The 23,866-nt window shown below is 55.3% G+C and overlaps 2 protein-coding genes across 2 annotated transcripts; one reads left to right on the top strand and one right to left on the bottom strand.

Moving 5' to 3' along the window:
* Window positions 1–247: 247 nt before the first annotated feature.
* Window positions 248–10,822, top strand: SAE1 (SUMO1 activating enzyme subunit 1). The gene is given in 14 exon segments (XM_030970222.1): window positions 248–546; window positions 1,242–1,353; window positions 2,693–2,730; window positions 2,732–2,806; window positions 2,808–2,850; window positions 4,522–4,664; window positions 4,746–4,845; window positions 7,151–7,171; window positions 7,204–7,255; window positions 8,367–8,451; window positions 8,887–9,034; window positions 9,174–9,307; window positions 10,476–10,545; window positions 10,621–10,822. Coding segments are annotated over 14 exon segments (1,221 nt in total). The 5' UTR covers window positions 248–445; the 3' UTR covers window positions 10,720–10,822.
* A 3,604-nt stretch (window positions 10,823–14,426) lies between these two features.
* Window positions 14,427–19,501, bottom strand: LOC115916484 (formin-A-like). The gene is made up of 4 exons (XM_030970221.1): window positions 19,414–19,501; window positions 18,165–18,411; window positions 17,296–17,477; window positions 14,427–14,799 (listed from the first exon to the last, which is right to left on the bottom strand). Exons 2-4 carry the CDS (start codon window positions 18,394–18,396, stop codon window positions 14,698–14,700), a joined length of 516 nt encoding a protein of 171 aa, XP_030826081.1. The 5' UTR covers window positions 18,397–18,411; window positions 19,414–19,501; the 3' UTR covers window positions 14,427–14,697.
* Window positions 19,502–23,866: the final 4,365 nt, after the last annotated feature.

The following is a 23,866-nucleotide window of genomic DNA, read 5'->3' on the forward strand; positions in this document are numbered from 1 at the left end:
ACGAGTCCATCTGAGTGCGGAAAGCGGGGGGGGGAACAACATGCATTGTGCCACACGGCGCACGGGCAGGGCCGCAAAACCCCTGAGCGCGGCCTCACACCGTTACACCGCGGTGAAACGGCGGCAGAAAAAACCTCTGGCCGTTCTTTTCTCCTGAGGGGCCGCAAGTACCGGGAGCGAATTCGGTGCGTCCCCCCCCGCCCGGCGGGATGTGGAGCGGCGGCGGGCGCGGGGGTTTGCGCGGGCCGCAGGGGGCGCTGCGAGTTGCGTGAGGGGCTCTGAGGGGCCGTGAGGGGCTTTGAGGGGCCGTGAGGGGCTTTGAGGGGCTTTGATGGCCCGTGAGGAGCTCTGAGGTGTCCAGAGAGATTTAAAAACCCAGAGGGCGCTTTTTAGGGGTCGTGAGGGGCTTTGTGGGATCCTGAGGGTGGTCTCAGGGGCCGCCGCGATGGTGGAGAAGGACGAGTCCAGCCCCGGCGGCATCAGCGAGGAGGAGGCGGCCCAGTACGACCGCCAGATCCGGCTCTGGGGGCTCGAGGCCCAGAAAAGGTCGGTGGGGCCGGGGGGGTTGTGTGTGGGGGGTCATTTTATGGGCTTTGGGGGCCTTATGGGGGGGTAAGAGCCCTATAGGAGCTTTAAGGGGGCTCTGTAGGGGCTCTTGGTGGTCCCTGTAGGGGTCTGAGGGTCCCTGCGTGGCCTTGGTGGGGGGCCCATAGGGGTTAGGGGAGGCTCTGTAGGGGTCTGGGGGTCCCCATAGGGTTTATGTGGATTTGGGGAGTCCCCATAAAGCTTAGGAGTGGCTCTGTTGGGGTTTTGGGGTCCCCATAGGGGTCAGGGGCGGCTCTATGTGGTTTTGGGGGACCCCCTTAGGGGTTAAGGGTAGCTTTATTGGGTTTTGGGGTCCCCATAAGGGTCAGGGGTGGCTCTGTTGTGGTTTTGGGGTCCCCATAGGGGTCAGGGGTGGCTCTATAGGGGTCAGGGGGGCCCCATAAGGATTAGGGGTGGCTCTGTTGTGGTTTTGGGGTCCCTGCCGAGGTTTGGGGTTTGGGGGGGCCCCATAGGGGTCATGCAGTGGCTCTGTTGTGGTTTGGGGTCCCCATAGTTTTTTGTGGGGGGTCCCTGCCGAGGTTTGGGGGGCTCTGTAGGGGTCCGGGGGTCCCCGCGGGGTTTGGGGTCACTCTGTGGGGTTTTGGGGTCCCGTTCCCGTTCCAAACGCGGATTTTTTGCCCGCGATGCCCCCGCAGGTTGCGGGCGTCCCGCGTGCTGCTGGTGGGGCTGCGCGGGCTGGGGGCCGAGGTGGCCAAAAATCTCATCCTGGCCGGGGTCAGGGGCCTCACCCTGCTGGACCACCAACAGGTGAGGGGGGGCACACCTGGGGGCACAGCTGGGAAAACCTGGGAACACACCTGGGGGCACAGCTGGGGAAACCTGGGAACACACTGGGGCAGCTGGGGGCACAGCTGGGGGCACAGCTGGGAAAACCTGGGGATACACCTGGGGGCACACCTGGGGGCACAGCTGGGCACATCTGGGTACGCACCTGGGGGCACAGCTGGGCACACCTAGGGGCACAGCTGGGCACACCTAGTGGCACATCTGGGCACGCATCTGGGGGCACACCTGGGAAAAGCTGGGAACACACCTGGGCACATCTGGGTGCGCACCTGGGCACACACCTGGGAAAACATCTGGGCACACCTGGGCAAACATCTGGGCACACCTGGGAAAAACATCTGGGCACACATCTGGGAACGCACATCTGGGAAAACATCTGGGCACACCTGGGTGCACATCTGGGAAAACATCTGGGTGCACATCTGGGAAAACATCTGTGCACACCTGGGAAAACATCTGGGCACACACCTGGGTGCACATCTGGGCACACCTGGGTGCACATCTGGGAAAACATCTGGGTCACACATCTGGGAAAACATCTGGGCACGCACCTGGGCGCACACCTGGGAAAACATCTGGGCACACCTGGGAAAACATCTGGGCACACATCTGGGAAAACACCTGGGTGCACCACCTGGGAAAACATCTGGGAAAACATCTGGGAAAACATCTGGGAAACACATATGTGTGCACATCTGGGAAAACATCTGGGCAAACATCTGGGAGCACACCTGGGAAAACATCTGGGAGCACACCTGGGGAAAAACATCTGGGCACACATCTGGGAAAACATCTGGGCGCACACCTGGGTGCACATCTGGGCACACCTGGGTGCACATCTGGGAAACCATCTGGGCACACACTGGGAAACATCTGGGAGCACATCTGGGGAAAACATCTGGGTGCACATCTGGGTGCACATCTGGGAAACCATCTGGGCACACATCTGGGAAAACATCTGGGAAAACATCTGGGCACACATCTCGGAAAATCATCCTGGAGTTTTCCCTCTGCGAAAACATCTGGAACAACATTGGGCAAACCTCACCTTCAGGGGAATTCCATCCCCTGCATCCCTCAGGAGCATCCCCAAAACCCGGGGATTTCATCACCTCCATCTTTGGGCGTTTTCTCCCTTGCAAAAACCCCCAAAACGTGGCAATTCCTGTGCCCCACCCCCCCCAGAATGGTGTCCCAATGTCCCCAGTGTCCCCTGAGGACAGCCGGGCCCAGTTCCTGATCCCAGAGCTCTATCCCCAATGTCCCCAGGTGTCCCCGAGCTCTGTCCCCATGTCCCCAGGTGTCCCCCGAGGACAGCCGGGCGCAGTTCCTGATCCCCTGGCTCCCGGTCAGGAGTCCCAGAGCTCCTGTGCGCTCAGAGCCTCAACCCCATGGTGGAGGTCAGGCGCCGCCCGAGTGGAGAGCAAACCGGCCGAGTTCTTCACAATGTCCCCAGGTGTCCCCGAGCTCTGTCCCGGCTTGGGGGATATTCCCGGGTTTGGGGGGATTGTCACAGGTTTGGGGGCATTGTCACAGGTTTGGGGGATATTCCCGTGGTTTGGATTGTCACAGGTTTGGGGGCATTGTCACAGGTTTGGGGGGATATTCCTGGGTTTGGGGGATTGTCACAGGTTTGGGGGGGATTGTTACAGGTTTGGGGGGATTGTCACAGGTTTGGGGGGATATTCCTGGGTTTGGGGGGATTGTCACAGGTTTGGGGGCATTGTCACAGGTTTGGGGGATTGTCACAGGTTTGGGGGGATATTCCTGGGTTTGGGGGATTGTCACAGGTTTGGGGGCATTGTCACAGGTTTGGGGGATATTCCTGGGTTTGGGGGATTGTCACAGGTTTGGGGGCATTGTCACAGGTTTGGGGGGATATTCCTGGGTTTGGGGGGATTGTCACAGGTTTGGGGGGATTGTTACAGGTTTGGGGGATTGTCACAGGTTTGGGGGATATTCCTGGGTTTGGGGGATTGTCACAGGTTTGGGGGATATTCCTGGGTTTGGGGGGATTGTCACAGGTTTGGGGGGATATTCCTGGGTTTGGGGGGGATTGTCACAGGTTTGGGGGCATTGTCACAGGTTTGGGGGGGATATTCCTGGGTTTGGGGGGGATTGTCACAGGTTTGGGGGGATATTCCCGGGTTTGGGGGGGATTGTCACAGGTTTGGGGGGATATTCCTGGGTTTGGGGGGATTGTCACAGGTTTGGGGGGGATATTCCTGGGTTTGGGGGGGATTGTCACAGGTTTGGGGGCATTGTCACAGGTTTGGGGGGATATTCCTGGGTTTGGGGGGATTGTCACAGGTTTGGGGGCATTGTCACAGGTTTGGGGGGGATATTCCTGGGTTTGGGGGCATTGTCACAGGTTTGGGGTGGATATCCCCAGGTTTAGGGTGGATATCTCCAGGTTTGGGGGGATATCCCCAGGTTTAGGGTGGATATCTCCAGGTTTGGGGGGGATATCCCCAGGTTTGGGGGGGATTGTCACAGGTTTGGGGGGATATTCCTGGGTTTGGGGGGGATTGTCACAGGTTTGGGGGGATTGTCACAGGTTTGGGGTGGATATCCCCAGGTTTGGGGTGGATATCCCCAGGTTTGGGGTGGATATCTCCAGGTTTGGGGTGGATATCCCCAGGTTTGGGGCGGACATTCCTAGGTTTGGAGTGATTGTCCCATTCTTGGGCAGGATTATCCCATTCCAGACTGTGATCATCCCATTTTGGGGTACAAGCCCCCATTTTAGGGTGGAATCCCCCGTTTTGAGGTAGAATCACCCCATTTGGGGAAGAATTCCCCATTTTGAGGAAGAATCACCCCATTTGGGGAAGAATCCCCCCATTTGAGGAAGAATCCCCCATTTTGAGGTAGAATCACCCCGTTTTTTGGTAGAATCACCCCGTTTTGGGGTGGAATCTCCTCATTTTGGGGTAGATTCCCCCCATTTTGGGGTAGAGTCTCCCCATTTTGAGGTAGAACCCCCCCCCCATTTTTGGGTCCAATTCCCTTCTACCCCAAAAAAACAACCGCCCCTCAACCCCATCCCATTCTTCCCCTGGCCCCATTCACCTTTTCCCCTAGAAAACCCCCAAAACCCAGGGCTGAAATCCCAAATTTCTCCTCCAGGTGTGCCTGACCTGCTGCTCCAAGGAATCCATGGTGAGGATCAACCAGATCTGCCACAAAAACGGCATCAAATTCTTCACCGGCGACGTTTTCGGCTACCACGGCTACATGTTCGCCGACCTGGGCCAGCACGAGTTCGTGGAGTGAGTTTTGAGGCAGGATCCCCCAAAATCCTGGGGTTTTGGGGTGTTCTTGGTGGAGTTCCTGGGTTTTTGCATCCGCAGGGAGAAGCCCAAGGTGGCCAAGGTGAGCGCGGGGGTGGAGGATGGACCCGAGGCCAAGCGGGCCCGGCTGGAACCGGCAGAGACCACCATGGTCAAAAAGGTCAGTGGGCATTGAGCCTGCAGCCTCAAAACCCTGAAATGGACCCCAAAAACCCTGAAATGGACCCCAAAACCCTGAAATGGACCCCAAAAACCCTGAAATGGACCCCAAACCCCAAACGGGCCCGGCTGGAGCCGGCAGAGACCACCATGGTCAAAAAGGTCAGTGGGCATTGAGCCTGCAGCCTCAAAACCCTGAAATGGACCCCAAAACCCTGGGATGGACCCCAAAATCCTGGGATGGACCCCAAAATCCTGAAATGGACCCCAAAAACCCTGAAATGGACCCCAAAACCCTGGGATGGACCCCAAAACCCTGGGATGGACCCCAAAACCCTGGGATAAAGTCCTGGGATAGACTCCAAAATTCTGGGATAAAATTCTGGGATAGACCCCTAAAACCAAACCCCAAGCGGGCCCGGCTGGAGCCGGCAGAGACCACCATGGTCAAAAAGGTCAGTGGGCATTGAGCCTGCAGCCTCAAAACCCTGAAATGGACCCCAAAAACCCTGAAATGGACCCCAAAACCCTGGGATGGACCCCAAAACCCTGGGATGGACCCCAAAAACCCTGAAATGGACCCCAAACCCCAAACGGGCCCGGCTGGAGCCGGCAGAGACCACCATGGTCAAAAAGGTCAGTGGGCATTGAGCCTGCAGCCTCAAAACCCTGAAATGGACCCCAAAATCCTGGGATGGACCCCAAAACCCTGAAATGGACCCCAAAACCCTGAAATGGACCCCAAAATCCTGGGATGGACCCCAAAATCCTGAAATGGACCCCAAAAACCCTGAAATGGACCCCAAAAACCCTGAAATGGACCCCAAAACCCTGAAATGGACCCCAAAACCCTGGGATGGACCCCAAAACCCTGAAATGGACCCCAAACCCCAAACGGGCCCGGCTGGAGCCGGCAGAGACAACCATGGTCAAAAAGGTCAGTGGGCATTGAGCCTGCAGCCTCAAAACCCTGAAATGGACCCCAAAACCCTGGGATGGACCCCAAAATCCTGGGATGGACCCCAAAACCCTGAAATGGACCCCAAAACCCTGGGATGGACCCCAAAACCCTGAAATGGACCCCAAAACCCTGGGATGGACCCCAAAAACCCTGAAATGGATCCCAAAACCCTGAAATGGACCCCAAAATCCTGGGATGGACCCCAAAACCCTGAAATGGACCCCAAAATCCTGGGATGGACCCCAAAAACCCTGAAATGGACCCCAAAAACCCTGAAATGGACCCCAAACCCCAAACGGGCCCGGCTGGAGCCGGCAGAGACCACCATGGTCAAAGAGTCAGTGGGCATTGAGCCTGCAGCCTCAAAACCCTGAAATGGACCCCAAAACCCTGGGATGGACCCCAAAACCCTGGGATGGACCCCAAAACCCTGGGATAAAGTCCTGGGATAGACTCCAAAATTCTGGAATAAAATTCTGGGATAGACCCCTAAAACCAAACCCCAAGCGGGCCTGGCTGGAGCCGGCAGAGACCACCATGGTCAAAAAGGTCAGTGGGCATTGAGCCTGCAGCCTCAAAACCCTGAAATGGACCCCAAAACCCTGGGATGGACCCCAAAAACCCTGAAATGGACCCCAAAACCCTGAAATGGACCCCAAAACCCTGGGATGGACCCCAAAAACCCTGAAATGGACCCCAAAACCCTGAAATGGACCCCAAAACCCTGAAATGGACCCCAAAAACCCTGAAATGGACCCCAAAACCCTGAAATGGACCCCAAAACCCTGGGATGGACCCCAAAATCCTGGGATAAAATCCTGGGATAGACGCCAAAATCCTGGGATGGACCCCAAAAATCTCTGCTGCTTCCTTCATTCTTTGGTGGCCCAAAGAGCTTTTAGGGTGGCCCCAAGCCCATTTTTTACCCTAAAATCCCCCTGGTTTTTACCGCAAAATCCCCCTTTTTTTAACTCCAAAATCTCCCTGGTTTTTACCCCAAAATCCCCCAAAATCCTCCTGGTTTTACCCCAAAATCCCTCTGGTTTTTTACCCCAAAATCCCCCCTTTTTTTACACCTAAAATCCTCCTGGTTTTACCCCAAAATCCCCCTGGTTTTTACCCCAAAATCCTCCTGGTTTTTACCCCAAAATCCCCGGTTTTTACCCCAAAATCCCCCGGGTTTTACCCCAAAATCCCCCCTTTTTTACCCCAAAATCCCCGGTTTTTACCCCAAAATCTCTCTGGTTTTTTACCCCCAAAATCCCCGTTTTTTCCCCCAAATCCCAGTTTTCCCCCCCAAACGCCCCTTTTTGCCCAAACCCGCCGTTTTTCGCCCCGAATGCAGCAGCTGCAGTTCTGCCCGCCTTGGGGCGTCCGTTTTGTGGAAAAAGAGGCGAGGAGGCGGCGCCGGCGCTACGCAGAACGGCCCCGGATTATTTCCTGCTGCACGGTGAGTTTGGGGCAAAAAATCGCATTTTTGGGGAAAAAAATAATCACGGTTTGGGGAAAAAGTCACATTTTTGGGGAAAAAAATAATCACAGTTTGGGGAAAATAATAATCACAGTTTGGGGAAAAAAAAATCACATTTTTGGGGAAAAAAAAATCACAGTTTGGGGAAAAAAATCACATTTTGGGGAAAAAAATCACATTTTTGGGGAAAAAAATCACATTTGGGGGAAAAAAATCACGTTTTTGGGGAAAAAATCACATTTTTGGGGAAAAAAAATAATCACGGTTTGGGGAAAATAATAATCACAGTTTGGGGAAAATAATGATCACAGTTTGGGGAAAAAAAAATCACATTTTTGGGGAAAAAAAATAATCACAGTTTGGGGAAAATAATAATCACAGTTTGGGGGAAAAAAATCATATTTTTGGGGAAAAAAAAATCACAGTTTGGGGAAAAAAAATCACGGTTTGGGGAAAAAATCACATTTGGGGAAAAAATCACATTTTTGGGGAAAAAAATCACGGTTTGGGGAAAAAAATAATCACAGTTTGGGGGAAAAAAAATCACATTTTTGGGGAAAAAAAATCACGTTTTGGGGGAAAAAAATCACATTTTTGGGGAAAAAAAATCACAGTTTGGGGAAAAAAAATCACATTTTTGGGGAAAAAAATCACATTTTTGGGGAAAAAAAAATCACAGTTTGGGGAAAAAAATCATATTTTTGGGGAAAAAAAAAATCACGGTTTGGGGAAAAAAATCACATTTTGGGGAAAAGATCTGATTTCTGTGACAGTGACAATGACAACGTCCGCGTTTCAGTGTTGCTCAGGTAGCGGACCGAGGCTGGCCGTGACCCGTGTCCCCTGAGCGCCCGTGACGTGACAGTGACAATGACAATGTCCCCATTTCAGTGTTACTGCAGTTCAGGACCCAAACCGGCCGTGACCCGTGTCCCCGAGGTGACACTGACAGTGACAGTGACAGTGACAATGATAATGTCCCCATTTCAGTTCTGTTACAGTTCAGGACACAAACTGGCCGTGACCCGTGTCCCCTGAGGTGACACTGACAGTGACAGTGACAGTGACAATGACAATGTCCCCATTTGAGTTCTGTTACAGTTCCGTACCGAGGCTGGCCGTGACCCGTGTCCCCTGAGCGCCCCTGAGGTGACAGTGACAGTGACAATGTCCCTGTTTGTCCCCATTTCAGTTCTATTGCAGTTCCGTATCCAAACTGGCCGTGACCCGTGTCCCCTGAGGTGACAGTGACAGTGACAGTGTCAGTGACAATGTCCCCGTTTGTCCCCATTTCAGTTCTGTTGCAGTTCAGGACCCAAACTGGCCGTGACCCGTGTCCCCTGAGCACCCCTGAGGTGACAGTGACAGTGACAATGTCCCCGTTTGTCCCTATTTCAGTTCTGTTACAGTTCTGTACCCAAACTGGCCGTGACCCGTGTCCCCGAGGTGACAGTGACAGTGACAATGACAGTGACAGTGACAATGTCCCTGTTTGTCCCCATTTCAGTGTTATTACAGTTCCGTACCGAGGCTGGCCGTGACCCGTGTCCCCTGAGCACCCCCGAGGTGACAGTGACAGTGACAATGTCCCCATTTCAGTTCTGTTGCAGTTCCGTACCGAGGCTGGCCGTGACCCGTGTCCCCGAGGTGACAGTGACAGTGACAATGACAGTGACAATGTCCCGGTTTCAGTTCTATTACAGTTCAGGACCCAAACTGGCCGCGACCCGTGTCCCCGAGGTGACAGTGACAGTGACAGTGACAATGACAATGACAATGTCCCCATTTCAGTTCTGTTGCAGTTCAGGACCCAAACTGGCCGCGACCCGTGTACCCTGAGGTGACAGTGACAGTGACAGTGACAGTGACAGTGACAGTGACAATGTCCCCATTTCAGTTCTGTTGCAGTTCCGTGCCCAAACTGGCGTACACCGGTTTCCCTGGCCCCCTGGGCTGCTCGCTGCTGGGACGCCGGGGGTGCTGGAGGCGCGGGGGTGGGGCGCACCTGGGCGCACCGGGGCAGTTCCACAGGTGAGGGCACACCTGGGCACACCTGGGCACACCTGGGGACACTTCCACAGGTGAGGGCACACCTGGGGACACCTGGGGACACCTGGGCATACCTGGGGACACCTGGGCACAGCTGGGCACACCTGGGGACACCCGGGGCACCTGGGGCACCTGGGCACACCTGGGGACACCTGGGGACACCTGGGCAGGTGAGGGGACACCTGGGCACACCCGGGCACACCTGGGGACACTTCCACAGGTGAGGGCACACCTGGGGACACCTGGGGACACCTGGGCACACCTGGGGACACCTGGGCAGGTGAGGGGACACCTGGGCACACCTGGGCACACCTGGGGACACCCGGGGCACAGCTGGGGACACCTGGGGACACCTGGGGACACTTCCACAGGTGAGGGCACACCTGGGGACACCTGGGGACAGGGGACACTTCCACAGGTTTGGAGTCCAACCTTGGGGTTTTTAGAAGCACGTTTGGGGTGAAACTTTGGGATTTTAAGAAAATTTCCCGGGGTGAAACCTCAGGCGTTTTAAGAACCTTTTTTGGGGCAAAACTTTGGGGTTTTAAGAAATTTTCTTGGGGTGAAACTTTGGGGTTTTAAGAAACTTTTTTGGGGCAAAACTTTGGGGTTTTAAGAACCTTTTTTGGGGTGAAACTTTAGGGTTTTAAGAACCTTTTTTGGGGTGAAACTTTGGGGTTTTAAGAAACTTTTTTTGGGGTGAAACTTTAGGGTTTTAAGAACCTTTTTTGGGGTGAAACTTTGGGGTTTTAAGAACCTTTTTTTTGGCTGAAACCTCAGGGTTTTAAGAAGTTTTTTGGGAGAAAACTCCGGGGTTTCCGCAGCTTTTTGGGGTGTAACCTCAGGTTTTTCTCCCAGTCCTGTCAGGGCTGAACCCTGGGGCATTTTTACAGCCCCCGCCCCATTTTTTGAGGTGAAACCCCCGAGGTTTTAAGAACTTTTTTGGGGTGAAACCTGGAGATTTTAAGCAGCTTTTTTTTTGAGGTTCCCAGCAGCTTTTTTGGGGTGGAAACCTCACGTTTTTCTCCCAATCCTTTTAGGGCTGAACCCTCAGGATTTTTAGAGCACACCCCCCTATTTTTTAGGGTGAAATCCCCCAATTTTGGACATTCCCTGTTCAATTTTTTTTCCCTTTTCCTCCCCTTTCCAGCTCCTGCTTCTCGGAGATGGCGCCGGTGTTCGCCGTGGTCGGGGGCGTGCTGGGCCAGGAGGTGGTCAAGGTACGGCCTGGGGGGGTTTGGGGGATTTTGGGGGGGTCCCCAAATCCCCCCCGTGACCCCCAAATCCCCCCCCAGGCTCTGTCCCAGAGGGACCCCCCCCACAACAACTTCTTCTTCTTCGACGGCGTCCGGGGCCAGGGCATGGTGGAGCGGCTGGGACCCCCCCCAAAATGAGGGACCCCCCCCAAAATGAGGGACCCCCCCCAAAATGAGGGACCTCCAATTGGGGAGGGGGCTTGGGGTGCCCTGGAATCCCCCAAATCCTGGAGCGGCTGGGACCCCCAAAATGAGGGAACCCCCAAAATGAGGGCCCCCAAAATGAGGGACCCCCCCCAAAATGAGGGACCTCCAATTGGGGAGGGGGTTTGGAGTGCCCTGGGACCCCCCCCAAAATGAGGAACCCCAAATTGGGGAGGGGGGTTGGGGTGCCTGGGACCCCCCCCAAAACCCTGGAGTGCCTGGGACCCCCCCCAAAATCCGGGACCCCCGAAGGGGGGGGCTTGGGAGCCTGGGAAAGAGGAACCCCAATGAGGGCCCCCCAAAATGAGGGGAGCTCCCAAAGGGGGGGGGTTTGCCCCCAAAAATGCCCGAGCCCCAATCCTCCAGGGGGGGCTTGGGGTGCCTGGCCACCCCTGGGACCCAAAAGAGGGAGACCCCCCAAATTGGGGAGGGGTCCTGAATCCCCCCCAGGGGCACCCCAAATCCTGGAGGGGGTTGGGGTGCCCTGGGACCCCCCCAAAAATGAGGGACCCCCAAATTGGGGAGGGGGCTTGGGGTGCCCTGGAACCCCCCCAAAAATGAGGGAGCACCCCAAAATTAGGGACCCCAATTGGGGAGGGGGCTTGGGGGGTCCTGAGCCCCTTGGGGAGGGGGTTTGGGGGGCCCTGGGACCCCCCAGGTTTTAGGGGAGGGGGCGTGAAGGGGTTAATAAAGGATTTCCCAGCGAGGCGTGGCTGAGTCTGGGGTCGGAATTTTTGGGAAGGGGGGGGAGGGGCTCACGGTGAGACCCCAAAAAGGGGCGAACCCCCAAAATCCCATAAACCTCCCCAAAAAACTCCCCAAAATCCCATAAACCCCCCAAACCTCCCCAAATCCCATGAACCTCCCCAAAATCCCAAACCTCCCCAAAATCCCATAAACCCCCAAAAAACTCCCCAAAATCCCATAAACCCCCAACCCCCAAAACTCCCCCATAAATCCCCCAAACCTCCCCAAAATCCCATAAACCCCCCAAAAATCCTACAGACACTGCCCAAAATCCCATAAACCCCCCAAACCTCCCAAAAAACTCCCCAAAAATCCCATAAACCCCCAAACCTCCCAAAATCCCATAAACCTCCCCAAAAATCCTACAGACACTCCCCAAAATCCCATAAACCCCCAAACCTCCCCAAAATCCCATAAACCCCCCCAAAATCCTACAGACACTCCCCAAAATCCCATAAACCCCCCAAACCCCAAAAAACTCCCCAAAATCCCATAAACCCCCCAAACCTCCCCCAAAATCCCATAGAAATCCCCCAAACCTCACAGATCCCAAAATCCCCCGAAATCTTACAAACCCCCCCAAAACCCTACAAACCCCATCAATCCCCTAAAATCCCACAGAGCCCCCCCAAAGCCCACAGAGCCCAAAACTCTTCAAAATCCCATAAATGCCCCAAAATCCCATAAATCCCCCACCAACCACACCCCTTCCCCCACCTATAAATCCCAAATCCCCAATCCATAAATCCCCACCCCACCCATCCCACATATAAATCCCCCAATCCCTAACCATAAACCAATTATATTATCAAATCCCATAAATCCCCCAAACCCTATAAATCCCATAAATCCCCCAAAATCCCATAAATGCCCCAAAATCCCATAAATGCCCCAAAATCCTATAAATCCCCCAAACCCCATCAATCCCCCAAAATCCTATAAATCCCCCAAACCCTATAAATGTCATAAATCCCCCAAAATCCCATAAATGCCCCAAAATCCCAAAAATCCTATAAATCCCCCAAACCCTATAAATGTCATAAATCCCCCAAAATCCCATAAATGCCCCAAAATCCCAAAAATCCCCATAATCCCCCAAACCCCATAAATCCCCCAAAATCCCAGACCCCCCCAAACCTCCTAAATCCCCCAAAATCCTATAAATGCCCCAAAATCCTATAAAGCCCCCAAACCCCCAAAAATCCCATAAATCCCTCAAAATCCCATTGAGCCCAAAATCCCCATAAATCCCAGAATCCAAAATCCCCCAAACTCCATAAATCCCCCAAAACCCATAAATCCCCCAAAATCCCATAAACCCATATCCCCCACCCCATAAACCCCAAAATCCCACACCCCCAAAACTCCAACCCCCAAACCAATCCTATAAATGCCCCAAAATCCTATAAAGCCCCCAAACCCCCAAAAATCCCATAAATCCCTCAAAATCCCATTGAGCCCAAACTCCATAAATGCCCCAAAATCCCATAAATCCCCCAAAATCCCATAAATGCCCCAAAATCCTATAAATCCCCCAAACCCCATAAATGCCCCAACCCAAAAATCCCCCCAGACCCCCCAAACCTCCTAAAACCCCCAAATCCCCCAAAATCCTATAAATGCCCCAAAATCCTATAAACCCCCAGAACCCCAAAAATCCCATAAATCCCTCAAAATCCCATTGAGCCCAAAATCCCATAAATGCCCCAAAATCCCAGAATCCCATAAATCCCCCAAACTCCATAAATCCCCCAAAATCCCATAAATGCCCCAAAATTCTATAAATGCCCCAAAATCCCACAGACCCCCCCAAACCTCCTAAATCCCCCAAATCCCCCAAAATCCTATAAATGCCCCAAAATCCTATAAAGCCTCCTAACCCCCAAAAATCCCATAAATCCCATAAATCCCCCAAATCGCCCCAAATCCCGCTGTGGTAAATCGATTTTATTGCAAACAAAAGTACAAAAAACGGGAAAACTTCCCCCTCCCCCAGCCCAAAAATTCCTGTACAGACCCCAAAAAAATGTACAGACCCCCCAAAATGTGTACAGAAACCCTAAAACATTTACAGAAACCCCAAAAACTTTACAGAAACCCCAAAAAATTGTACAGAAACCCCGAAACATTTACAGCAATCCTATGTACAATGTACAGCCCATATACAGCATGTACAGCCCGGTTTTGGGGGGGGTTTTGGGGTTTTTTGGGGTTCACCCCCCCTCAGCACCATCCAGTGGGGTTCCCCAAAATTCCCTCACCCCAAAATCCCCCAAAAAACCCCAAAATCCCCCCAAAACCCCAAAATCCCCCCATTTACAGCCCATATACAGCATGTACAGCCCATTGTTGGGGTTTTTTTGGGGGGGGCGGATTTGGGGTTTTTTTGGGGTTCACCCCCCTCAGCACCATCCAGTGGGGTTCCCAAAATTCCCCCACCCCAAAAAAAAACCCCAAATCCCCCCGTTTACAGCATTTACAGCCCTTTTTTGGGGTTTTTTTGGGGTTTTTTGGGGGATTTTTTGGGGTTCCCCCATTAAAAACAATTTGGGGGTGGTCTTGACCCCCCCCCCAACACCATTGGGGGGGGGGTCCCCCCTTATTTCGCCCCTAAAAAAAAACCCAAAAAATTCAAATTTACACCCCAAAAAATTTAAAATTTACACCCCAAAAAATTTAACATTTACACCCCAAAAAATTTAAAATTTACACCCCAAAAAATTTAACATTTACACCCAACATTTCAATGTACACCCGACCTCATTTACATTATTTACAAACCCTTTTTATGATATGGGCAGGGGGTCCCCCCTTTCCTGCCACATTTTTGGGGGTCTCAGCCCAATTTTGGGGACCCCCCCCTCAATTTTGGGGAACCCCCCCCCTCAATTTCAGCACCTCCCCCCCCCATCCCCCATGAATAAATTACCCCAAATAAATAAAACCCAATGGGGGGTTGGGCGCTACCAACTCCAATCCGGGGGGGGGGGGTTTGTGCTTTGTGCTCCCTTTGAGGGTGAATCCCTCCCGTGAGCGTCCCGCGGTTTTCTCCAGGTATTCTCCCGGATTTTCCCAGGTGTTCTCCCGGATTTTTCCAGCTGTTTCCCAGGTGTTTTCCAGGTGTTTCCCAGGTGTTTTCCAGGTGTTTCCCGGGTGTTTTCGGGGTCAGTTCCCCCCTCTGGCCGCCAGGGGCGCTGCGGGCGCGGCCCCGATCCAGGGCGCCACCCAGCGGAGCAGCGGCGCCCAGAGCAGCCCCCGCCCGCGGCGCTGCGGGAGCGAGCCGGGTTCGTTCCGTTAATTAACGCCGCTAATTAACGCCGCCAATGAGCGCCACCCGCCCGTCCCGCCCCGCAAAACCCAGCCCTGGCAGCGGCAGTGGCAATGGTGGGGCTAAAATGGGGAAAAAAGTGGAATTTTGGGGGCGCGTCAAAAAAAATGAGTGTTCAGCCCAATTTTGGGGGTATTTATTTCAGTTTTGGGGAGTTTTCCTAAATTTTGGGGGAGTTTTCCCTAAATTTGGTGGAGTTTTCCCTAAATCTGGGGCAGTTTTCCCTAAATTTGGGGTGTTTTCCCTAAAATTGGGGGAGTTTTCCCTAAATTTGGGGTGTTTTCCCTAAATTTGGGGTGTTTTCCCTAAATTTGGGGGAGTTTTCCCTACATTTTGGGGAGTTTTCCCTAAATTTGGGGGAGTTTTCCCTAATTTTCAGGAAGTTTTCCCTAAATTTGGGGGTTTTCTCTAAATTTTGCAGCCTCTCCTGCCCCCAAAAATCCAGTCCTGGCAGCAGGAGTGGAGTCGAATTTTCCGTAAAAAAAAAGGAATTTTTGGGGAATCCCACACGATTTTGGGGTTTGTCCCTATAAATTTTGGGGGGTTTTTTTACCATTTTGGGGGTTTCCCCTAAAATTTGGGGAGTTTTCCCTCAAATTTGCGGTGTTTTCCCTACCCCCAAATTTCGGGAGTTCCCTAGCAATGGGGGTGTTTCCTAAAATGGTGGAGTTTTCCCCTGGGGTAAATTCCTGAATTTGGGGAGTTTTCCCACCCAAATATGGGAGTGTTCGCCTAAATTTGGGTGTATTTCCTTAATTTTGGGGGTTTTCCTAAATTTGGTGGGGTTTTCCCTCGAATTTCGCGTTTCTCTCGCCAGCCCCAAAATTCCACCCCCGACAGCAGGAGTCGGCAGGTGGAGCTAAAATGGGGAAAAAGGGAATTTTGGGGAATTACCCCAAAACGACTTTTGGGTGCGTCCCACCCAATTTTTGGGGTTCTTTTTTAAAATTTTTTGGGGGTTTCCCCCTCAATTTTGGGGTTTGCCCTCAAATTCCAGCCTCTCCCACCCCCCCAACTTCAGCCCTGACGAGGAGGACTTGGAAGAAATTGGGGAGAAGAGGAAAACCTGGGGATTTGGGGAATCCCACCCAAAAATGAGTGTTCAGCCCAAGGTTGGGGTGTTTATTTAATCTTTGGGGGTTTTCCCAAATTTGGTGGGGTTTTCCTGTCAATTCCGAGAGCCTCCCACCCCCAAAAAATTCCACCCCCGGGCACAGGAGTGACACCAGGTGGAGCTATGGAGGGGAAAAACCTGAATTTCGAGGTTTTTACCCCAAAAAAGTCGCCTCAAGGGGCGCGTCCCACCCGATTTTGGTGTCCCCGCTAAATTTTGGGGCGTCGCCACCAAATTTTGGGGCGTTCCCCCAAATTCCAGTCCCCCCCTCCCATTTTGGCCTCCCCAACTGCAGCCCTGACGAGGAGAACTTGAAGAAATTGGGGGAGAAAAAGGAAATTTTGGGGATTGTCCCAAAAAAAGTCACTTTGGGGGGGGCGTGTCCTGATGAATTTTGGGGTGTTCCCCTAAACTTTGGGGTGTTCCCACAACATTTGGGGCTTTTCCTGTCAATATTTGGGGCCTAAAAACCCAAAAGTCGGAAAACCGCGCCAAGTGACACCGGAATGGGTTGGGGGGCGGCTAAAATTTTGGCAATTCCCCCAAAATTCCAGGTTCTTTCACATTATTTTCACCCTCAATTTCGGGGGTGTCCCACCCAGATTTTTTGGTTTCCACCCCAATTTTAGAATGTCCCCCCTCAAATTTTTGGGGTGCATCCCTCAAATTTTGAGAGAATTCCACTCGGGAGAATTTTTTGGGTCCCCCCGCTAAAATTTTTCATTTCCCCCAAATTTTTGTGTCCCCCCCACCCCAAATTTTTGTGGTTTCTTGCCCAAATTTTGGAGCGTCCCCCCCCAAATTTTTGGGGTTTAGCTCCCAAATTTTTGGGATGCATCCCTGAATTTTGGGATAACCCAAGTAAGGAGAATTTTTTTAGACTCCCCCTTAAAATTTTTCATTTCCCACCCAAATTTTTGTGTCCCCCCCTCAAACTTTTCGGATGCATCCCCCAAATTTTGGGGTAACGCAGGGAGGGAGAATTTTTCGGGATAATCTCAGCAGGGAGAATTTTTTGTGCTCCCCCCAAAACTTTTCATTTCCCACCCAAATTTTTGTGCCCCCCCCCTCACCACCACCACCAAACTTTTGGGGTTTCTCGCCCAAATTTCGGACTGTATCCCCAAATTTTTGTGTCCTTCCCCCCCCCCCAATTTTTGAGCCGCACCACCCGAATTTTCGGACCAAGCCCCCCCAAATTTTTTTGGAGCAAGCCGCCCCCAAATTTTGGGATAATCTCAACAAGACGAATTTTTTGGGTTTTCCCCCCCTAGAATTTTTCATTCCCCCTGCCCCCAATATTTTTGGGGTGCCCCCTCACCTGTCTCTCGTAGCTGTGCTGGAAGTTGTCCCCCAGGAGCCTCAAACGCGCCCCCAAAATCTGCTCGGGGCTGGGGGGGGCCCCGGGGGGGGCGGCTGCGGGCAGGCGCCCGTTGGGGACCGGCCCCCCCCCAGTGCCCCCAATTTGGGGGGTCCCGAGGGGCTCCGAGGGCCCAAAATCACCTGGGGGGGGGGAAGGAGGGGAAAAGGGGGGGGGGTCAGGGTGAGCCACGCCCCCTCCCCAAAATTATAATGGGTGGGGGGGGTCAGGGTGAGCCACGCCCCCTCCCACCAAAAAATGTGTGGGGAGGGTGGGTTTGTGTAGGAAGGGTTTGGGACCCTCCCCCCAAAAGTGAGGGTGACCCCACCCCATGGGATTGGGGACCCCCCCCCCCCAGGAATTGGGACCACCCCCCAAGAATTGGGACCCCTGATGGGATTGGGGAACCCCCCCTCCCATTAATTAAAGACCCTCCCCTTCCAGAAATTGGGACCCCCACCATAAATTAGGGCCCCCCCCCCATTAATTTAAGACCCCCACCCCAAACATTGGGACCCCTGATGGGATTGAGGACCCCCCCCACAAATTGGGGACCCCCCCCACAAATTGGGGACCCACCATAAATTGGGACCCCCCCCCAAAAAATTGGGACTCCTGATGGGATTGGGGACCCCCCGGCCCCCCGAAAATTGGGGACCCCCTCCCCACAGCAATTAGGGACCCCCCCCTATAAATTAGGACCCCCACCCCCATAAATTGGGACCCCCACCATAAATTAGGGACCCCCCCCAGGAATTTAAGACGCCCCCCAGAAATTGGGACCCTCAATGGGATTGGGGACCCCCCATCAATCAGGACCCCCCACTCACCGTGTGCTCCCCACCCATAGACCCCAAACTCCGGGGGGGTCCCGGGGGGGTCCCCGCGTCCTCCGCAGCTCAGGCGCGTTGGGGAGGGGTCCCGGGGGTCTCCTCCTCCTCTGCTGGGGGGGGTCTCGTGCGTGGGGGGGGTCGCACCCCCGCCGCCCCCCCCGCAGGCGGGGTGCGAGGGGAGGGGGGCTGGGGGCTCCCCGAGGGTCCCTTCCCGCAGCGGTCTGGCCATCGCTCCCGGGGGGCTCTGTGGGGGACACCCCCAAACTGAGCCTGGGGTCTCTCGGTTGTGGTGGTGAAACCGCGCCCCCCCCCCCAAAATAAACCCGCAGCGCGTGCATCGCCCGCCAGGGGGCGCCGTGCGAGCGGGCGCTGTTTGTAAACAAACCGGCAGCGACCCCCGCGTGTCCCCCGCGACCCCCGAGCGTCCCCCCGGGGTCCCCAACCCCGCCCGAGCCGGGGGGGGCTCAGCCCGGACCCCCCGAGGGGTTCAGCCCCCCAGAACCCCCCGGGAGGCTCCGAGCCCCCGCCATGTGCGGTGTCGCTGTCGCTGTCACCCCCCAACCCGTCCCTGTCCCCCCCCTCATTTTGGGGTCCCCCCCTCACCCTGGGGTCGCCTCCCCCCGCGTTGTGTCCCTTCCTTGTCCCCCTCCCCAAATTTGGGGACTCCCCCCCTCAATGTTGGGCACCCCCCCATTCACTTGTGGCACCCCCTCAATTGAGGATCCCCCCCTTTAATTTGGGGACCCTTCCTCAATATGGGGACCCCCCTCAATTAAAGACCCTCCTCAATTTCAGGACCCCCCCTTAAGTTAAGGACCCCCCCCTCAATTTTTGGGCACCCCGCTCTATTTGGGCACCTCCATTTGTGCGAGCCCTCCTCAATTTTCGGAGCGACCCCCCCTCAATTTTGGGGACCCCCCCCCGTCCCCTCGTGGCTGTCCCCGCTGTCCCCTCCCTGTCCCGCCTGGCTCCCTTCCCTCTCAACCTTCGGGACCCCCCCTCCATTTACCGACCCCCCCCCCCAATTTACCGCCACCCCCTCCTCAATTCCTGACCCCCCTCCATTTGCCGACCCCTCCCCACCTTTCCTTCCCCCCCCTTCTCCCCCTTCCAGGTGTCCCCCCCAAGTGCCACCCCCCGTGTCCCCACAACGACCCCCGCCCCTCCCCCATCCCGGGGGTCTCCCGCAGCTCTCGGTGACCCCGGGACCCCCCCCGGGACCCCCCCGGGACCCCTCCCCACTCACGGCAGCCGCATGAACCGCTCGGGACGGGCGCGTTCGGCAGCGCCGGCACCGGCTCGAGCCCGGGCCACGCCCACGCGTGACGTCACCGCCCGCCCGTGACGTCACCGCCCCGCCCCGCCCCGGACAAGTTCGGGCTTGTGCCGAGTTGGGGGGGGGGGGGGTGTGGGGGATTTTGGGGGGGTTTTTTATGGGGGGATCCCCCTCCCCAAATTGGGTGAAAAAAATTCTCTCGCTTTGGGAAAATCGGGAGGTTTCACCCCCAAAAAATCAAAGCGCGACCCCCGCCCGAAAATTTGGGTGTTTACCCGAAATGGGACCCCCCCCCAAAATAAAAGTGAGACATTCCCCCCCCCGCCAAAATTCGGCCAAACTTCTAAAATCGCGACCCCCCCCCAAAAAAAAAAAAAAATCCCAAATTTTCACTGATCTAAATTGTGACCCCCCCCCCCTCAAATTCGGGCACACCCCAAAAGTACGACCCCCCCCAAAATAAACACCCCCACCCCAAAATCGCGACCCCTCCAAAAGTGCGACCCCCCCCCAAATTCCAGCACTGCCCCACGTGGGTCCCCCCCCCATCCCCAAAGCTCGGGGGTCCCTCCCCGCCCCCACTTTGGGGTTTTCCCACCCCCCCCTCCCCATTTTGGGGGGGGGTCCCGGGGCGGTCCCGGGGTCGCCGCAGCCACTCAGCCGTCGCCCCCCCCCCGTTTCCAGGCGAAGCTGCGGCCGCCGCCGCCCCGGTAACAGCGGGAAGGGGCCAACCAGCGCCGCCAACGCCGCCAGACCCCGCCCGCGACCCCCGCGACCCCCGGGACCCCCCAAAACAACCCCAAAATCCGCCCTGGGGGGGGGCACCCCGTGACCTTTGACCTCTGACCGAGCGGGGCTCCCCCTGCCCCCCCCCCCCCCCTTCCCCTTGGGCGGCGGCCACGCCCCCCCCGGGCCGCGCGCTGCCGCGCTGGGCGGTGATTGGGTGAGGGCGGTGAGGGAGCAGCCAATCAGAGCGCGCGGCGGTTGCTGTCTCCAGCGGAGCGCGGGAGAGAGAGCGCGGGAAAAACGGGGGGGGGCGGGGACAGGTGAGAGAGGGGACAGGTGAGGGGACAGGGGACAGGTGAGGGGACAGGGGACAGAGGGGACAGGTGAGGGGACAGAGGGGACAGGTGAGGGGACAGGGGACAGAGGGGACAGGTGAGGGGACAGAGGGGACAGGTGAGGGGACAGGGAGAGAAGGGACAGGTGAGGGGACAGGGGACAGGGGACAGAGGGGACAGGTGAGAGAGGGGACAGAGGGGACAGGTGAGGGGACAGAGGGGACAGGGGACAGAGGCGACAGGGGAGAGAGGGGACAGGTGAGAGAGGACACAGACAGGTGAGAGAGGGGACAGCGGGGACACGGGAGAGAGGGGACAGGTGAGGGGAGAGGGGACAGGGACAGGTGAGAGAGGGGCAGGGGACAGGGACAGGTGAGAGGCGGCAGGTACCAGTTCTAGGGCCAGGGACAGGTGAGGTGACAGCTGCAGACACAGGCACAGGTGTGGCCTGGACTCAGGTGTGGCCACAGGTACAGCTGGAGGTGCCAGGCGTGGGCAGCACCCGCAGGTACCAAATGCAGGTGGCAATAGAGCTCCAGGTGTCGATACAAACACAGGTACGGCTCTCAACCGAAATACAGGTAGCAGCAGCAATCCAGGTACAGGTACAGGTGTCAATATGAGCGTAGGTACAGGTACAGGTGTCAATGTAAAATACAGGTGTGTCAATCCAGGTACAGGTGCAATATAAATACAGGTGTGTAATAGTAAGGTAAGTGAATAAAAATGTGTATATAGGTCAATGTACGTACAGTGTCAATATAAATACAGGTGTGTCAATAGGGGTTCGTGTAATACAGGTACAGGTGTATCAGGTACAGGTACAGTGTCAATATGAGCGTAGGTACAGTATTAAGTGTGTACGTAAGTGCATATAAATAAGGTGTTCATTTTCAATCAGGTACAGTGTATACAGTACAGATACAGGTGTCAATGTAAATACAGGTGTGTCAATAAAGGTACTGTAATCAGTACAGTGTTCAATATAAGATAGGTACAGGCTCAGTACAGGTACCAGCGTCAATATAAATACAGGTGTGTCAATATAGGTACAGGTGTCAATCCAGGTACAGGTACAGGTGTCAATGTGAATACAGGTGTGTCAATAATGTTAGTATGTATGTGATACAGGTGTCTCAATAGAGGCACCAGTGTCAATACAGGTACAAGTAGAGGTGTCAATGTAAATACAGGTGTGTCAATATAGGTACAGGTATCAATATAAGTGTAGGTACAGGCATCAGTACAGGTACCGTGTCAATATAAAACGGTGTGTCAATATAGGTACAGTGTCAATCAGTACAGGTTTATCTGAGGTTCCCTAAGCACCTGCACAGGTGTGGGTACAGGTGAAGGCCGGTGTGCAGTGCCATAGGTACCTGTGCAGGTGTGACGGTGCCATAGGAACCTCAGTTACCTGTGCAGGTGTGACGGTGCCGTGGGTACCTACAGTTACCTGTGCAGGTGTGTGCCGTGGGTACCTGTGCAGGTGTCGGTGCCATAGGAACCTCAGTTACCTGTGCAGGTGCACGTGCCGTGGGTACCTGCTTTTATATTTGCCGTTTACCTGTGCAGGTGTGACTGTGCCTAGGTGTGCATCGGTGCCCAGTTACCTGTGCGGTGGTGCGTTTTGCTCGGGCGGCGCGTGCAGGTGTGAGTTGGGTACCTGTGCAGGTTGATGGTGCTGGGTCCTGTGACCTGCAGGTTGTGCCGTGGGTACCTGTTACCTGTGCAGGTGTGACTGTGCCATGGGTACCTTTTGTCTTGTGTATGAGATTGATCTAAATTGTGACCCCCCTCACCTGGGCACACCCCAAAAGTACGACCCCCCAAAAAATAAACACCCCCACCCCAAAAATCGTGACCCCTCCAAAGTGCGCGACCCCCAATCCAGCACTGCCCCACGTGTGGTCCCCCCCATCCCCAAGCTCGTGGGTCCCTCTCCCCCCCCCCTTTGCCTTCCCCCCCCTTCCCTCCCCATTTTGGGGTCTGGCGGTCCTGGCGCCGCAGCCACTCAGCCGTCGCCCCCTTGTTCTGGGCGAAGCTGTGCCGCCGCCGCCCCGGTAACAGCGGGAGGGGCCAACCAGCGCCGCTAACGCTGCTTCAGATCCTGCCTGGCGACCCCCGCGCACCCCCGGGATCCCCAAAACAACCCCAAAATCCCCCTGGGGGCACCCCAGACCTTGACCTCTGACTGAGTGGGGCTCCCCTGCCCCCCCCGCCTCCCCTTCTTGGTGGTACCACGCCCCCGGCCGCGCTCGCGCTGCTGGGCGGTGATTGGGTGAGGGCGGTGAGGGAGCAGCCAATCAGAGCGCGTCGGTTGCTGTTGTGCTCCAGCGGACAGCGGGAGAGAGAGCGTGGGAAAAACGGGGGGGGGGACAGGTGAGAGAGAGGGGACAGGTGAGGGGACAGGGACAGGTGAGGGGACAGTGGGACAGAGGGGAAGGTGGGAGGGGACAGAGGGGAGCAGGTGAGGGGACAGGGGAGAGAGGGGGCAGGTGTAGGAGGGGACAGAGGGGACAGGTGAGGGGACAGGGGAGAGAAGGGACAGGTGAGGGGACAGGGGACAGAGGGGACAGGTGAGAGAGGGGGACAGAGGGGGACAGGTGAGGGGACAGAGGGGACAGGGGACAGAGGCGACAGGGGAGAGAGGGGACAGGTGAGAGAGGACACAGACAGGTGAGAGAGGGGACAGCGGGGACACGGGAGAGAGGGGACAGGTGAGGGGAGAGGGGACAGGGACAGGTGAGAGAGGGGACAGAGGGGACAGGGACAGGTGAGAGGCGGCAGGTACCAGTTCTAGGGCCAGGGACAGGTGAGGTGACAGCTGCAGACACAGGCACAGGTGTGGCCTGGACTCAGGTGTGGCCACAGGTACAGCTGGAGGTGCCAGGCGTGGGCAGCACCCGCAGGTACCAAATGCAGGTGGCAATAGAGCTCCAGGTGTCGATACAAACACAGGTACGGCTCTCAACCGAAATACAGGTACCAGCAGCAATCCAGGTACAGGTGTCAATATGAGCGTAGGTACAGGTACAGGTGTCAATGTAAATACAGGTGTGTCAATCCAGGTACAGGTGGCAATATAAATACAGGTGTGTCAATCCAGGTACAGGTACAGGTGGCAATGTAAACACAGGTGTGTCAATAGAGGTACCAGGGTCAATCCAGGTACAGGTACAGGTGTCAATATAAATACAGGTGTGTCAATAGGGGTATCAGTGTCAATACAGGTACAGGTGTCGATACAGGTACAGGTACGGGTGTCAATATGAGCGTAGGTACAGGTACAGGTGTCAATGTAAATACAGGTGTGTCAGTCCAGGTACAGGTACAGGTGGCAATATAAATACAGGTGTGTC

Source organism: Camarhynchus parvulus, unplaced genomic scaffold (assembly GCF_901933205.1).
Source record: "Camarhynchus parvulus unplaced genomic scaffold, STF_HiC, whole genome shotgun sequence".
In the NCBI taxonomy this organism is placed as follows: Eukaryota; Metazoa; Chordata; class Aves; order Passeriformes; family Thraupidae; genus Camarhynchus; species Camarhynchus parvulus.